At 41.7% G+C, this 18,778-nt stretch overlaps 1 protein-coding gene across 1 annotated transcript in view; it reads right to left on the bottom strand.

The window, feature by feature from the left end:
- The window catches only part of iqgap2 (IQ motif containing GTPase activating protein 2), a 328,015-nt gene that overhangs the window by 282,288 nt on the left and 26,949 nt on the right, over positions 1–18,778 (bottom strand). Inside the window, exon 2 of the mRNA XM_048527158.2 lies at positions 9,957–10,056. Coding sequence (XP_048383115.1) covers positions 9,957–10,056 — 100 coding nt within the window. The remainder of the gene's footprint in view (positions 1–9,956; positions 10,057–18,778) is intronic.

The following is an 18,778-nucleotide window of genomic DNA, read 5'->3' as shown; positions in this document are numbered from 1 at the left end:
TTGGGCCAAAGGGCCTGTTTCCATGCTGTAAACCTCTATGACTCTATTACTCTTTTTCGTGCGTATTAATGCAAATCAGAATTAATTGGCCACTTTGCTGAATGAATCAACACATTTATACTAATGGTGCGGCCGGTACAACAGTGGAGCTTCATTACCAGCACATTGCTTCCAAAAGTCAGAGCAGCATGAACTACTTCATTCATGGAGCAGGAGTTGTAAAAGGAACGGAATGCTGCAAAAAGAATGAAGATCTTCCAACTTTCAGGAAAGGTCATTGATGAGCTTGATTTTATTTTCCTCTCGCTCCTCATTTTTTTAAAACTAACCTTCCAAAGTTCTTGGGGGGGGGCGGAAAGAGAGAGTGAGAGCACCGCGGCACTGGCATCATAGGGAGCTTGGCAGCGGCTGTGGGTCCTCAGCTCTGACAGCTGAAGGACCTATGCATGGAAACAGCTGTGGGCCTGAGCCCAACACGTCAGTGAGGGAGGTCCCCTGGCATCTGCAGCATTGACAGTAAGCCCAAGATTTCCCAGAGAGCAGACCAAAGCAGGAGTGCACTTACAGGCTGTTGAAATTTTATCCTTGCGCCTTTATTTTTCCCCACTTAGTACTATGAAGGACTGTAATGTTAATCTTTAACTTTATGTCTTTGTTCTTAATAGAAAAACAATGATAATGCTTTACTTTTCAGGTTGTTTCTCTATGCCACTATGTGTATCTAAGTTATGTACCCAAGTACCTTCAAACCTAAGATGGCACCATGTGTGGTGATATCGTACTCCTGTTCTGGATTACGTGTGATAATAACATTTAAATCTAAATCTGATTCAGTAACTGAAGACTTCTGGGCATTGGACACTACCCTGCCAAACTCCTGCAATGTCTTGGTGCCAAGAAGATTAGTTCTCACAAACACACCACATGTTCCTTCTGTGCTAGGCATGACTGCAGCCAACCAGGAACCTTCCTCTTGATTTCCATTGGCTTCAATTTTCCTAGAGTGCCTTGATATCACATTTGGGCAAACGTATGATGTCATGGGCAGTCCCTCCCAGCTCACTTCACCATACGTGACTCAAGGCTATAAGTCTGAAGCCAAATGATCCCAAAATAAATATTGGTAAGCAGTCAACATAATGTGATGAAGCAACAGGAAGAGAGAGAGAGAGAGAGAGAGAGAGAGAGAGAGAGAGAGAGAGAGAGAGAGAGAGAGAAACAAAAAAAAAATCACAATTAGGATAACATTTTTTTAAAAAACAAAAATAGCTAGAGGTTTCTTTTTAAATTAAAAAAAACAATAAGAATCCCATGCACTTTGTCAAAACACACGATTGCTTGGTGTTAGTTATGTTACAGAATTTGTCCTAAAAAAGAAGTGTGGACCAGAATAAGTTGAAGATGGCAATTTCTTATCACGGCAGTTGCAGAATTTAAATTCAGGATTCATAAAGATCTGAAAATAAAGCTGGCATCAGTAAAAGTGGTCACTAACGTCTTTGATTGACTCAAAAGCTCAAGTGATTCATTCAGGTTTTGTTTAAATGAAGGGCATGTTCTGTCTTTACCTGGTTTGGTAATATATGCCTTCAGCACCAAATGTGACTGACTTTTAATTACTCTCAAAACGACCGAGCTAACGGGTAAACAAGAAATCTATGCATGCACTAGAAACGTCAGCATTACCAGCAACAAATGCATTCTGAGAATGAATCAAAATAAAATGTGTCAAATCAGATCTTTAGAAATCCTCTTTAACCACAAGCCTCAAGCATACGATTAAAACTGCTGCAGTTTAAAAAAAAAATTCAATGTTCACTTCTGAAGAGCAAAGATCTCTTAAATTAGCTGGCAAAAACAAATTTGTCATTAAAATAACTGAACAACTCAATGCTGCAAGTCTAACATATCAAGGTTTTGGAGGACTTAAAACGTGCAAAAAAACCTTCTTTAGAAAGTAAATATCTACACCGATGGGTAAAGAATTGCTCACACCAAATTATTTCTGTGTTGCTTGTATGTCATTTCAAAATATCAGATTCATTAGCAGCAACAAGGTGAAGCAACAAATTCCACCAGCTCTTAGAACAAGCTCAGGAAAATGAAATACAGAACAGGATGATCATTGGCGAGAGAGTATCAACTTATACACTCGTGACTGTGCTTACCACATCAGCAAGTGGCTAACCTCAGCAGGCAACGGACATGTTTGAGTAGTTGCCAATTCAGTCTGGCGCCAATTCTGCAGCTGTCTGCTTTTGTTCGTAATTATCAGATCATTCTCATTAGGATGCATGTAGACATGTGCACAAGTACACGTTGCGCGCAAAATGGCTAAGGCAATCTACAGTAACCACACCTATGATTGCTCTGTCTTTTTTAAAGTTATAAATGTTAAAAACTGCATCAAGGATGTAGCCCAAGAGAAAATACAGTACCACAACATTTGTAACTAGAGGAGTACTTATCACTTGAAGGAAACATTAATAATAACAGCTCAGCAATCTTTCAACTTTCAATTCAAATTCATTCTTAAAAGGGAGGAATAAAACAGAAAATTTTGTTTGGTGGTCTTAAATCTGAAGACTATGCACCAAGCTCCTAATGTACTACAGAACATTCACTGGATCACAGCAGTGGTTTGTGGCTGGCCACTGTTCAAATTTGTACAAAGTGCTCATTTCAACACTGTATAAACTTTAAGGAACTTTCTTTATAAGCAAGACTGCTTTTTCAGATTTTCACCAAATCTCCATTCTCTCATCATTTCCCGGTGCAAGTGAATCATAGAAACCCTACAGGGTGGAAACATGCCATTCAGCCCAAGAAATCCACACACTGACCCTTTGAAGAGCATCCCACCCATACCCAACCACTACCCCTTTAACCAGTCTAATCTACACATCCCTGAACACTACGGGCAATTTAGCATGGTCAGTTCACCTAACATGCACATCTTTGGACTGTGGGAGGAAACCAGAGCACCTGGGAGGAATCCCACGCAAACACGGGGAGAATGCGCAAACTCCACACAGACACAGTCACCCAAGGTGGGAGTCGAACCGGGTCCCTGGCACTCTTGAGGAAACATTGATTTGTTTAGCTCATATGCCCACTCTCATTGTTGAAATCAAAAATAAACAAGCAATCCTTTGAAGCTAGCCAGGAGTACCTTACAAACATTAAAACAAAACTGAAGTCATAGAATCACAGAACTGTTACAGTACAGGAGGAAGCAATTTGGCTGTCTGAATGAACGTTATGATTTAATTCTGTTCTGCTGCCTTTTCTCTGTTTCTATGCAAATAACGTACAGGGATGCAAACAGCCAGTGTCCTTCCAAATGTCTCAATTGAATCTGCCTTCAACACACTTCCAGGAAGTATATTCTAGCCTCCAACTACACATTGAGAAAATCATTTCTTAGATCACATTTGCTTCTTGTGTAAGCTACTTTAAATCTCTGCTCTTTCATTCTTTATTGTTTTACAATACGGGGCAATTTCTTCCCATCTGCTCTGTATAAATCCCCTGTGAATTTCAAAACTTAAATCAAATTAATATCAATTAATTAAATTACCAGCATACTTTATTGTTTGTAAAGCACTCTAGCAATGTCTCAGAGTCATGAAAAAAATGACATTTTATAATTGCTGAAGGTTATTTAATGATTCACATGCTACAAGAGCTAGTGATGTATTTGAAGATTACAGCCCAGCAAAACTAAGGCCATTTGAGCAACAAAATAAATGGGGACGTGTGGTCTTAACTCCCAAAGTCAAATTCAAAGATAAGTACCAATTTTTTTATTGAGCAAATTACCAGGTACGAACATTATTTAAAACACGGGGTGTGGTAGCCTCTGCGAACAATTAAGAGATGAAGCACAACTGGAGACTTTAGAGCTTGATATAGTCCTGGGATTGAAAAATATGTCAAAGCCTGTTAAAGTCAACATTCTAAGCTTCCGAGATAACAAAGTGTGGAGCTGGACGAACACAGCAGGCCAAGCAGCATCTCAGGAGCACAAAAGCTGACGTTTCGGGCCTAGACCCCTCATCAGAGAGGGGGATGGGGAGAGGGAACTGGAATAAATAGGGAGAGAGGGGGAGGCGGACCGAAGATGGAGAGAAAAGAGAGACAAGAATCTCCCCTTCCCCCACCACATCCCAAAACCAGCCCAACCTGTCTCTGCTTCCCTAACCTGTTCTTCCTCTCACCCATCCCTTCCTCCCACCCCAAGCCGCACCCCCATCTACCTACTAACCTCATCCCTCCTCCTTGACCTGTCCGTCTTCCCTGGACTGATCTATCCCCTCCCTACCTATACTCTCCTCTCCACCTATCTTCTTTTCTCTCCATCCGCCTCCCCCTCTCTCCCTATTTATTCCAGAACCCTCTCCCCATCCCCCTTTTCTGAAGGAGGGTCTAGGCCTGAAACGTCAGCTTTTGTGCTCCTGGAGGTACTGCTTGGCCTGCTGTGTTCATCCAGCTCCACACTTTGTTACCTTGGATTCTCCAGCACCTGCAGTTCCCATTATCTCTCATTCTAAGCTTCTGAATGGTTTTGAGTACACTGATGGTTTAAAAACAAATTAGATAACATTTTTAGTTAGTTGTGGCTATTATTCAAGAAATGATAACAAGGGTTTCAATACTAAGTGGATATATCCTTCAGAGCAACTTATGCAATGAAATATTATAGCATCTCGAAGGAATCACCACCACTTGAAGAAGATCACCATCATCCCAGTACCTAAGAAAGCACACACAATGTGCCTTAATATCAATCACCCAGTGGCTCTGACCTTCGTAATCAAGTGCTTCGAGAGGCTGGTCATTGCCCACATCAACTCCAGTCGCCCAGCCTGCCTCGATCCTCTAAAATTTGCCTACTGATGTAACAGGTCCACAGCGGACACAATTTCACTAACTCTGCACTCATCCCTGGTACATCTGGACCACAAGGACACCTACATTAGGCTCCTGCTCATCGACTACAGCTCTGCCTTCAACACCACAATCCCCTGGTCAACCTATCTCAGAAGTCAAGACCTAGGTTTCGGCTGTGCCCTTTGCAACTGGATCCTCAGCTTTCCGACCCACTAATCGCAGTGAAGATAGACAAGTGCACCTCCTCCACAATAACACAGAACAATGGAGCCCCCACGGATACGTTCTCAGCCCCCTGCTGTACCCCCTTTACACCCATGACTGTGATACCAAATTCCGAATGAACATCATCCACAAGCTTGCTGATGACACCACTGTGGCAGGATATCAAACAACGAGTCAGAATACAGAGAGATATAGAGGGCTTGGTGTCATAGTGCATTGAAAACCCTCTCCCAACGTCGGCAAAACTAAAGAACTGATCGTTGACTTCAGAAAGAAAAGGAGGAGAGCACATCGCCATCTCCATCAACAGAAATGAGGCCAAGAGGGTGGAGAGTGTCAGGTCCCTAGGAGTGACGACAACTGACCACCTATCCCGGACTCCTCACATAGATGAGATGGTCAAGAAAGCACAATACCTCTTCTTCCCCAGGCTGCTCAGAAAATTTGGCATGTTCACAAAGGTCCCTCACCAACAGTTACAGATGCATCATTGAGAGCATACCATCTGGATGCATAAGAGCCTAGTATGGCAACCCAGGGCTGGAAAATAGTACCAAAGGTTGTGTGCCCAGCCCAGACCATCACAGAAGCCAACTTTTCAACCACGGACTCCTTCTACACAGCCCCTTGCCATGGGAAGGCTGCCAACATCAAAGGCCCATTGCACCCCAGCAATGCTCTCCAACAACCTCTTCCAACAGGCAGAAAATACAGAAGCTGAACACGCGCGCCAGCAGGTTCAGGAACATCATCTTCTCAGCCATTATTAATCTGATGAATGGACTCTCTAACTTCAAAAAAGACTGAACTTGCTAATGATGATCTTGCCTAGTGCATGCTCTGTGTGACAACTCGTACGCTCGTGTCTCGTTTTTTTTTCACCCCATGACCTGTATGCCCTTGCTTACTATGAATTGCTGGCACTGCTCTTCACTGTACTTAAGTACACGTGACAATAAATCAAATCAAATCACTGTGAAAGCAGCTTACCTCAGACTAACGGAGGTATAGAGCATAGGGTTTACTGCACAGAAACAGATCCTTCAGTCCAGCTCACCTATGCTGTTCGGTCCTCTTTGCCGGAATTTGGGCCATATCTCTCTAAACCCTTCCTATCAAGTACTCATCCAGATGCTTTTAAATGTTGTAATGGTATCCGCCTCCATCACTTCCTCTGGCAGCTCATTCCACACATGCACCATCCTCTGCATGAAAAAGTTACCCGTCACGTACCTTTTAAATCTTTCCCCTGTCATCCTAAACCTATGCCCTCTAGTTTTGGATTCCCCCATCCTGGGAAAAAGACATTGCTTCACACTGCTCAGGAAAGAAAATGTCGTTTAGAACATATCGAAGGCCAACTGTGAAGTCTATGAACTATGGACGTACATGGAATAGTGCAGGTTAGATGGGCTTGAGATCGGTATGACAGGTCGACACAACATCGAGGGCCAAAGGGCCTGTACTGTGCTGTAATGTTCTATGTTCTGTAACTACACTTTCACACTACAGATTCTGCATCTGCAAACTCCTTCCCTACTAAAAACCCTTATGATCATTGTTTAAGTGGCTAATAAGCTGTAATGTGGAACTGTGTAAATAACATTTCTCAGGATTAAGGGAGGTGGTGTCACAGTAATAAATGTCACTGAACCAGTAATTCAGAAGCCCAGGCTAATGCTGTCAGGGGATAAAACCCCATCATGACACAATTAAATTTAAAATTTCATCATAAGAAATCTGCAACTGAAACTAGTCTCAGTAACAATAGGCATCATGAGAACCCTCTGAGAAAATCTGCCATCCTTGCTCAAACCCACAGCAACACGGTCAACTCTTAACTGCTTCTAACCAGACATTCAGCAAGGAACGGTTCATCGGCATCTACAAGAAAGACTACAGCAACTGAAACACAACCTGCATCCTCACATCGCTTCATTGCGTAGGGCAACTCCATATTTGAGAATACAAACAAGATACAACAAAAGGCATAAATATGTTCAAGTGAGACAAATCTAGAATGAGTCCGATTGCTGGTCTCGCTACAGCTAGGTACGTATCATTTATTTTCACAGCAGAGAGTAAAGTTACACAATAGGAGAGTATATAGGAAAAAACAGACTGTAGCCACGAAGTGGAGATGCCAGCGTGGGACTAGGGTGACTGCGCTCCGAAAGCTTGCGTGATTCTACATAAACCCGTGGGACTGTAATCTGGTGTTGTCTGACTTGAGTAAAAACAGATTGTTATCGTTGCTTTGTTACCAAAGTGTGGAGCTGGATGAACACAGCAGGCCAAGCAGCATCTCAGGAGCACAAAAGCTGATGTTTCGGGCCTAGACCCTTCATCAGAGAGATGCTCCTGAGATGCTGCTTGGCCTACTGTGTTCATCCAGCTCCACACTTGGTTATCTTGGATTCTCCAGCATCTGCAGTTCCCATTATCACCGATACAATCATTGGTAACAAAGCATGTTTCTTCCCCCTCCCTCAGTGCCTCTCACTTCAGAAAATGCGTACTCAGAGACTACTTTCAAGCAGATCACTATCTTGTTACCAGACGCATTTTAATGTTAATTTTTATTCTTCTTCGCTCTAGCCAAAAGTACAGAAGGCAACTGCAGGTCAAGTTAGTAAACTCAGCACACAGACAGCAAATTACTGACACAGTTGGGAAATCGATCAAGTGACGTGTTTCATCCTGAGAAAGCCCCAGACAAATACGTATAACAACAATTTTAAACAACAATATTCTGTATCAATAATAGCTTGCATCAATTTTTTTTTTACTTGTACACTGAGAAGTTTCTTTCCCAAACTAAAACGTAGCATGGAATCAACATAACAAGCCATGTTTTGCAATGGAATCAGCACTGTGGTTCAACAAATCATTATATGTGCCACCTGTGAATCAACGCTCTTTCCAAAAGGCCTAATAAACTGTATCATGGTGACAGATTTCCACCATAACTACAAATACAACAACCAAACTAGTTTTGCAACATGGTGAACCAACACCTCTTAATATTCGTGCTTCTTTGAGGAGTTAACTGATACAACTTTGAAAATTAAATATGTAGCAATATGCATATTACTGAAAAAAAAAGACATTTTGTCAAAGCCTTTTTCGGTAATTCTCAAATTCTGTAATAGCAAATGAAAACATGTGGAGCAGTAATTTTTATTGTTAATTGTCTCCCTGACTTATCCAAGATGAAGGTCTGGATTTTATGATATGACCAGTTGTGCGGTTGATTTATTTCTTCGTGGTGAATTCAGGCAGAGTGTCTGTCAATGTGCAGTTCAACATGGAAATCCAGAAGTTGCTGGCTGTATTTAACAAAATGTCACTGAGACTAGACATTGAAAAAAATGTAAGGGTGTGAAGTTGCATTGCTCACCAAGTAGGTATTCATTAAAAGATGCCAGGAAAAGTTAGGGTTCTCACTTTCAAGCCTAAATTCATTCTTAAATGGTGTGACAACTCTTAATTACAGCCAAACCACTTTTCTGGAACACTGGAGTCTAATTCCTTCAAACTTTAGTTACTGGCAAAGACAGATTTTAAAATTTCAAAAAATGAAGATGCTTCGTTCGTGTCTTTCTTGTCCAATCCCACGTTTTGGTCTCCTTTAAACCTGATTTTGTTATGAATTAAAATATTCTAGATAACATTTCTTGGTTTTGGCTTTGCCTGCATCAAGTGTGATTCATCAACCTGATTAGTTGAAAAGACATTCTGTAGCTTAGCCTCTTCATACAAGTCCAACAGCCCCTGTAGAGGCCTGCACACATTCTGTCAGACAGCTGATGACTGTAATTTTCCATTAAAATGATGGGAAAAGTGTGTGTGAGCTGCTTTACCACAATAGTATATTCTATTCCTTCAACAATGGCTAGGCCCTTCTTTGGCTGCTGGGCTGCAGTTCCATGGCTAAACATGTCCTACGTTAGACAAGGGTGAAAATTCTTCAAGAGAGTATAAAATTTTCTCTAAAGCACTTCGGAAAATCTTGAGGTCCTTAAATTGGCACTATTGAAGTGCAAATTGTTCTTCCCTCATCAGTTTATTCAACAGTTCAGTTACTCATGTGTGATCCTAAGACCGAGCATTAGTAAGCTATTCCATAGTGGAATGCATTATGCTGAAGGCAAGCTTACGCATCACCATTCCAAGGCTACTAAACTAGTTAAACTATATCTATTGCTGCCACAATTTAAGCACAGTTCAGATCTTCATGGTCTGCAAGAAATAAAATCACTTGCTTTTTTTTTGATACTGCATCACTTACAAAAGATGTGTGTACACAGCATAAATGCGACACCCAATTTGCTTACAGAAGGATTCCAAGTCAGATGAAATGAATAGTTACGTGCTTTTTGGTGGACGTAGTTAAGGCCACTGGTCAAGACAGTGGAAGAACTGTCTACTCCTCTGAGCAAACTCAACAGGTCTTTTTTGACACCAATTTACATTTTTACAAGAGGGAAAGAAAGTCTCCATCTCATCTCCCGTTGAACCTTGTGAGAACGTGTACCACTGTAGACTGCAGCATCAGATGAGAGGATATGCATAGTGCAGATTGGGAAGCTGATCCAAACTGCTGATGCTGCAAGGGAAACCAAGCTTATACATCAGGGATTTTGATTGCTCCTTTGTGTGCAAGGGCCTAACCTTGATTCCAACTTGTGCACCAATATATCCAACGTTCCACATTTTTGGAAACAATGCTGGACTTAATTTCTCGCTCAAAAGGAAATTCTCTGCAAACATTTATGACAACTTTCGTCACAAATTCTATTTCACACAATTAAAGATAGAACTCAAATTATGCTTACCGTTTGGCTTCCTCTAGGTGGCATAAATATTCATAGGCAATGTTCTGATGCCTCCTCTCATCCATTTCCTCCGCAGAGAGTCTTTCATCATCCACAATAGCTATGCAAGAGAAATGCACATAGTTATTATGTAACTGAAGGAAGAACCAGAGTATCACTAACAATAACATGAGAAACCAGGCAAGTAGGCTTTGGGCCCTTCTTGCCTGCCTTCATCCAATATCATCTTGGCTAATTTTCCACCTCAAATCCATATTCATGTTCATTGCCTACATTCGCAGATTAGGTTTTCTGAAATCTAATCTATCGACCTTATTCAATGACACAGCAGCCACAACCTTGTGGGGTAGAAAATTCTAAAAAAATTCAGAACTTTGCCAGCCCTAATGACTGGACCCATATTACAAAACTACATTTATGTTTTATACTTTCTAAACAGGATACGCGGCCTCTCAGTATCTACCCTGTAAAGATACTGAAGGACCTCGAATAAGATCTCTTCTCATTTGTATAAATACCAAAAAGAAGCACAATTGAGTTTATAGACGGAACATCCTCATTCCAGGAACAAATCTAGTAAATTTACTGTGGGTTTTTTTTTCATATTAATTTGTGGGACATGGGTGTAGCTGGCTGGCCAGCCTGCCTTTCTTGTCCATCCCTAGCTGCCCTTGAACTTTTGGCATTTAGCTGAGGCATCAGCAGGGTCTGATTACTGATTGGACCCCTTGCTTTGCTTTGGCAGAAGGATCTTCCAAGGTGGTATTTCCCCACTTTGCCTTGGTGGCAGTTGCCCCAAGTTTTATTGCGTCCCTCAGCATGTAGTCCTGGACCTTGGAATGTGCCAGTCTGCACCACTTAGTCAGGATCGACTCTTTCAACTGGAAGACCAGCAAGGTTCAGGCAGACCAAAGCGTGTCTTTCACTGCACTGATGGCCCTCCAGGCATCTGTGATATTGGCCTCTGTGCTGTACGGTCTGTTTCCCGGGACACGCACAGAGCCCCACATCATGGAGCTGCTCAGGACGAACCTCAACAAAATCCATTGCATTTCTCTCCAGACTTCCTTTGCTCAGGCACATTCCAGAAGGTAAACAGCTGAGACTCCAGCATTAATCCTCATAATACCCTACTCCAGCCTGTGAAACTGAATAGGCCTTTCATCCCTGGTTTCTACATCGGGTTAGCAATTCCTTATTTATGCTAATATATTACCTCCAACTCCACGAGCCTTTAGCTGTAATATTAACCTATTGGGAGGCATCTTACCAACTGGCTCCTATTTATCTACTTTTTTAGTAATATGTTCTGAAGTGCTCATACCTGTCTGGGTATAAATTATTTGAGGTGCCTGGGAAGCTTTTCATGCAATGAAAGGCACTATATAGTGCAAGCTGTTATTGGTGTATTCAGTGTCGACACTGCGCATACAATGTTACTTTTCAGTCCTTCTTGCCCGTCCACGTTCTCCACATTTTCAACAGGCCTCTTCCATATTGTCTGTACCTCCTGAGGAGCTGCTTCCTTTACAGTTCAGAAGGTTAGAGGGAAATTTGATAACTGGTATTCAAACCACAAAGGAGCTCAAATGAATAGATAGGGAGAAACCGTTCTGGTTGAAGAAAGGAGCAAGAACCAGAGGGCACAGCTGTGAGGTGATTGGCATGAAAAGCAATAGCAACACGAGGTAAATCTTATTCGGTAATCAAGTGGTAAGGCAGTGTCATGTCCAAACTGAGTGTGCAGTTGAGGCATTCAAGAGGGAGTTGGATTGTCATCCGTAAAAGGAAGTGCAGCACAGTGGCGCTAAGTAAAGCACTTCTTCAGGAAGTCAGCACAGATATGACAACCTGAACAGGCTCCTTCCCTGTCGTAATCAATGTATAATTCTCGTCATTTGACTCGTTTAGCTGACATGTCAGCTAAAAAAAAACAAAATGTATACAGTACCCACTTTGGGCTGCACTTCTCTCAACTTATACTGCAATCACAGCTGCATTGTACAGTATACCTTGTGATCACATAATCATAGCATTAACCCACAGAAGAAAAACCTTTAATACTGAAATGTCTAGCCAGATGCAGCACATCCATACCTCTTCAGAACCTGACGTTATCCTCTAACTCAGTCCTTTATGTCAGTGACTCACTTCAAATATTGCTTCACAACTCATCCATCTTATTTTAACAACTATTTGGCAGATGAGAGTTGGTTAGAATAGTACAAGGGGCCATTCAACCTGTTGAGTCCATGCTGGTTCTCTGGAGTGCAATCTCGCCTGTCTCATTCTATCTCTGTAACCCTGAAAATTTTCCTCAAGTGTCTATCTAATTTATTTTTAAGAATCATTCATTTCTACTTTCAACAAGCTCGAAGGCAGCCCTCCTGATCATTATCACACATTACGAAAATATTCTTCCTAAGACTCCCCTGTAACCCCAGTCAAAAAGATTAAAACCTTACATCTGTGTTCCAGTTCTTACAGTCATGAGCTTTCCTTCGCTTACTTATTGCAGTCTGTCATTACCTTGTACGCTTGTATCAAATCTCCCTTTCACATCCTTTACTCCAAAAAGGGAACAGCTTTAACCAATATCATCTTGTAACTGAAATCAACTCATCCCAAGAACCATTCCGGTAAATCTCGTCTGCACATCATGTCTTTCCAAAGAGAGTGGTGGTAGAACTGGACACCATGCTCCAGCTGAAGCCTAACCACAGCTTAAGAACCTTCTGCTTTTGTACTCAAGGCATCTATTTATGAAGGGCAAGATAACATACACTTTGCTTCGTCTCAATTTTCCCAGTGACATTCAGAAATGTGTGCGCCGTCCTCTCACCCCATTCCCCATGTGCCTGAACACGTGTCATAATATTGTAAAATACCAATCGCATAAGTAAGTTTCAAAGCTTTTGGAATACACTGTCAAAGAGGTAATCAACAAGACAATTTTTGAAATTCTCCTCTGAAGGGCAGGGACCTAGCTATTGATGGACTAACTTCATCTTCCAAGGCCAAAGGAGAAGTGAGTAACAATTTTTGTCATAATCCAAGTTTATTAATGCATTAACTTAAGACGACAGCCCTAAAACAGAGGTGGATGCATTCAAGTAGGGACCTAAAAAGCGACAACCATAATCTTTTAAGTAAATTTGCTAGAATTCAGGAAGTCAAGCATGGGGGTGGTGGAATTTGTCTTCGAGTGAAGCAGGCCTGGATGAGAATAGTTGATGCTGTAATCCTATCTATTGCAGTCCATTGTCATGCTCCTGTTATCACAGAGCTCTCAGTATTACACAGGACAGGAGTGATGATGCTGTGGTTTTAAAATGGCCACAGAATGTAAACAAAAATATTCAGTTATGAGAGAGAGAGCATTTTAAACATTTATTTAAACCTTGTGTACACAGTTAGTCAATCTCAGCCAAGGGCGTATTACTACCTCAAGATCACTGTCCAGTTAATCTTACTAGAAACAAAAAGTGATGGGATATTGAAGCTTGACACACAGAGATAAAGTGCTACATCTTGCCAGCATTAAGTTAAGGAGAAGTGGTGTCCTGATGATCTGCCATTACCCAGTCAATTATAACCCAGCCTTTCAGAAGGATTGGGAGAAAAATCTCAAGAGCGTTCAAACATATGCATGGGATTCAGCTGTAAGGACAATGATGAACTGTACATTTCATCACAAAACAAAAGTTAGAGACGCAAAAGATTAAAGAAAACCAGTTGTTTATTCAATTTATTATCTATTACGCTGAGTCAGCAGTGAGAGCGGGCCGGTGAGGCAGAGAGGGCCTTCCACATGGAAGTGGCGGTAGCCTGTTGGCTGACCTAGTGATTGGAGTGGTGGCAGCATCGGCGGTAGTGCAGCTCCTGCACGGATCTGGGGCAGCAGCAGTGCAGCTTCTCCCAGAGGTGCTTCAGCATCGGCATAAGCATGGATCCTCTGGGCAGGCCCCATAGGCTGGCCTAGACTTCACTCTGTGGCTGGGTCAGAGTGCATGTATCATTGTGGAGATGGGACTTCAGACTGAGATCTGGACATTTTTCCTCCCCCTTTCTTACCTTTTGGCTCTGTTGAATCTTTTAATTCTGCCATCCACTTGGTTATGGAAACCAGTCTGTACACTTTTTGCTGTACTTATGTACTCCTACACTTTACTACACGTGACTAAATAAATCTAAATTTACATTCCGTCCCTGTAAAGAAGGGGTTAGTTTTCAAATTCTTGGTCGAGGCTGTCACGCAAAGATTCCCCTTTCCACTTTCTGTGAAGCATTGCCACCCTCTGCATCCCATGGCCCACTGCTATAACTAACTGTTAACGTATTACCATTCAACAATCAAACACGAGGAATGTGGCATGATGCAATTTTCTTTAGTCCTCTTTCTCTAGCAAGCCAAGCAAACGTGGGGTATTAATGGTACAAGTCAGTTTTCTATTGTTTCATAGAGGCGGGAGTTTCATTTGTGCATTATATATTCTAATAAATACCTGCACAAGCTTTACTGGGTTCAGGCATTTTCAGCTCTGTCCGAGTTTCAAGCACGACTCCAGGTCACAGATCATTACTTCAGTGCAACACTGAGGGGGAACAGCTAAAATTGTCAGAGGTTCTTCCTTTTAGACAACACTTGACTACATATGTCAATTCCCCAGCTGCTGTGGGGGTTTTGAATTCAGGACTCCCCCAAGCCTCTGAATTACTAGTGCAATAAATTTAACTACTATGTTGCCTGCACACAAATGGTAATTACAGACCAGTTGATACAGAACTCAACATAATTTGATTGATTCTAAAGTGTTACTTTCATGGAACTGAAAAAGTTCTACACTTCATATCCTCTTTCAATTCCATCCCATCCCAGATTAAAAAAGACAATTACAATGCCAAATTTCAACTTAACCCCATATAATCTCAAACACATCTCGACTGTATCAATAAAATGTCAGAAGTGGACCATGAGTATGAGAGGACACTAGAAATTAGATACGGACGTCAAGTTAGATCCATTAGTGGCTTGTTCACTAACTGTCAGCTTTCTCAATTTAATAATATTGCTTTCAGCATGAGGGTTGATTGGAATGGCTGTTCAGGAAACGCCTTAGCTGTATCATGACAAATAATATGCTAGACAGCGGGCATCAAATCTTTGTTTAATCTTGTGAAAGTGATATTTTCAATTGGTTGGATTATATAGGACTTAGTACACGTAACAAAATAAATCAAAATCAAAATCTACGTTCCGTCCTGGTTAGTGAATATGTAGCAGTGTGGTTAATGCACTGGATTAGTAAATTAGATGCCTTGACTAATCGTGCAAGACAGCAGTTCCATTCCCGCTGTGACAGCTCAGGAACTTGAGTTCAGCTAATTAAATAAATTGGAAATAAAAAAAGCCTCTCAGTTGTGTCAAACTATTGAAAGTCAGCACAATCTGACAAAACCACATGGATGCTCTCTCAGACAGTGAGAGAAACCTGGTGGTGGTTTAGCTTATGGGTCACCATGTCTTAGAGAGGGAAGAGGCAAAGAGAGAGAGAGCAATATTCATGGTAACCTCAGGTGATGCAAGAATTGAACGCCAATGCTGCTGGCAACACACTGCAGTACAAACCAGCCATCCAGCCAACTGAGCTAACTGACCATTACAAATATTTGGACAATAGTCAAAACAAAGTCACAATCAATTCAGCTAACCTTGAAACTTCTCAAACTGGTAATGGCTGCCAAAAGTAGAAGAGCTGACTCATTCAGGTCCAAGACAGGAAACTGTTATGGTAAGTAACTCACCTCCTGATTCTCTAAATCCTGTCCACCATCTAAAGGAGGCAGCATTCGGGGTAAGGCGGAATGCTCCCTGTTTGAAACCATCTAGAAAATGGCTATGTACTGGCTGGCACCAGTCTTACACTAATGTACAATGATAATAATGTGTAATGTATACAAGATGTACTGCAGCAATTTACCTGGTCACTTTACAGCACTTTTAAAATTGGTGATCTCCTACATAGGACAGGAGTGATGATGCTGTGGTTTTAAGAGGTTAATTTGGCCTGGATGCTTTTGCAAAAAAGGTTGAACATCTGTCTGAAGAAAGTAAACAGCTTGTGAGACCTTTGGGTTTTTTTTGTTAAAAACACATCTGCAGTTCTAACTATCTCTGAAGCAATAATAGAGACGGTCTAGGTGGGTGTGGCCAGCTCTCACAGACCAGGCATTCTATTTCTTGTTTTAAGTCAAGAGGTTTAGCTTTGTATCTATTATACAGTTAATTTTCCAAGAGTTATTACAAGCTGCTCTTTTCCTGGTTGTGTTTGAACTATCATGTTCAAATAAATGATGTTTTGTTTAAGTTTGAGTAGTTTGACCAGTCGCATTGTGTCTAGAATGTGGCACTTCACAAAATAAGAAAGAGTTAGGGTCAAAGCTACCTTCTTAAAATATTTTAAAAGGGGTCTGGTCTGGTCCATAACAGGGACAGTAGATGCATGGTAACATCATCACCAGCAAGTTCCTCTCTAAGGTGCATTCTGATTTATATCCATAATGCCATCCATTGCTTCAATGCTGCTGTGTCAAGATCTTGCAACTTCCTTCTTAATTGCATTATGGGCATACTTACACCAATGGATTGCAGTAGTTCAACACCACCTTTGCAAAAGTTAATTAGAATTGTGCAACAAATGATGACCTAGCTATTGAAGCCCACATCCTGTAAAAATGACAAGAATCAAATCAAAACTTACCATCAAATATGCCTGACTGCTCCATTGGGCATAGTTGCTGAAACTCCATTGGGACAGGATCACTAGTAATAGTGCTAAATATTCAGGTGGGCTCTGGGAGTCCTAGATGTTGACTCTGGACCCCAATGGCATCAGGTCAAAGTCAATACAGTGTGGAGCTAGAGGAACACAGCAGGTCAGGCAAAAATCAGGAAAGTTGATGTTTCAGGTTTACACCCTTCATCGGAACTAATTGAGACCTGACGAGGGACGTTAACTCAAAACATTGACTTTCTTGCTGCCCTGATGCTGCCTGATCTGCTGCAATCCTCCAGCTCCACACTGTACTGACTCTGATTCCAGCATCTGCACTTGTTTTCTCCAAGCATCAGGTCAAATATGGCTGATCACCATCTCTCCCTTCTCCCTCAGTTGCTGAATCATTATTCACCAACATTAAACACAACTTGGAAGTAATACACAGTGCATAGCAAGCACACAATACATTTTGGACAATGGGCTTCAATGTTGATTACAAAAAGAGTAACTGTGCAACACCACGAAAGGTCCAGAACGGTTGCATCCCAAAATTGCACCTGCTGGAGGTAGTAAGACAGCCAACTCAGGAAAGAAAAACTGTGAATGCAGGAAAACTGAAACAAAATCACAAAGTGCTGGAGAAAGTCAGCACGTCTGGCACAAGACACTTACATTGACCTCATCCTGAGTAATATACGTCATAATATTCCTGGAATGTCAACAATACCTTCCTTGTGAAACGAAGGTGCATTTTCATGCAGAGGACTTGAAGCAAAATGAATGAAGGCAGATCGAGCAGCCCATAATCTTATTCCATCCGAATGTAACCTTATAAACCAGCATCTCTCTCACTCTAATATCAAGTTGGGACTTCACCCCTGTTCAAAGAGAAGTACTGGACAGCATGCTAGTATCAGCTTTGGACACACCCTAAAACTATAGTGCCAAACCACAACACAGGACCGCACCCAAGCCAAACAATGAGGCTGCACTCGACAGATCAAACTAAGCAATCCCCAACCAACGGATCAGATCAAAGCTCTGCAATCTTGCCATATCCAGTTAGAAAACACTGTGGGCAATTAGGCAATTAATGGGAAAAGGAGGCACCATGAGCACCCTCCCTGTAATGTCAATAACCATCTCATATTTGCAAGAGGCAAGGCGGAATCATCTGTAAATCACTTTCAACCAGAACTGCTTTAAATGGATGAGTCAACTCAAACTCCTCCAGTGGTTCCCCACAACCACTAAATTTAGCCTTCAGCCAATGTAATTTATTTCATGGCTTGAAGGTAGTAGTCAGAGGGTGGTGGTAGAGGGTTGTTGTTCAGACTAAAGGCCTGCGACCAGCAGTGTGCCACATACAGTGCTGTTGGGTCTACTGCTTTTCATAAAGTTGAGGGGCGAACAGATTTAAAAGGGACTGGAGGGCCAACGTTTTCACACAGAGGATGATGCTTGTATGGAACGAGCTGCTAAAGGAAGTGGTAGAGGCTAGTGCAATAACAACGTTTAAAAACACATTTAGACAGGTACATGGATAGGGGTCAAATGCTTACAAATGGGACTAAATCAGTTTATGAAATCCGGTAGGCATGGATGAATTAGGCTGCAGGGTCCGTTTCTGTGCTGCATGACTCTATGTGGTATCAAATGACTAAATGCATGAGACACACCAACAGCTAGGGGTCTCATTATGGCAGTAACACTGAAGACTAGTGTTCCCAACCTAGCTACATCCCTAGCCAAGCTGAGCCAGTGTAACTACACCAGCATCTGTTCGAATTGGAAAATTGTCCTAATTAGAAGTAGTAGGCAAACCCACTCACTACCAATTACCACCCATCAGCCTACACTTCAATCAGCAAAGTTAGGCAAGGTGTTGTATTATCATAAGCAATAGTTCCACAGCTTGCTCATCAATCCACAATTTGGGTCCTGCCAGGATCACTCAACTCAAGAAGTCACTACATGATTAAAATAAACAAAGGGAAAAAAGAACAGCTAAATTTCAGAGTTGATGAGAGTGGATGCCTTTAA

The sequence above is a fragment of the Stegostoma tigrinum genome, chromosome 3 (genome assembly GCF_030684315.1).
Source record: "Stegostoma tigrinum isolate sSteTig4 chromosome 3, sSteTig4.hap1, whole genome shotgun sequence".
Lineage (NCBI taxonomy): Eukaryota > Metazoa > Chordata > Chondrichthyes > Orectolobiformes > Stegostomatidae > Stegostoma > Stegostoma tigrinum.
This window is presented reverse-complemented; position numbering and strand designations above follow the sequence as displayed.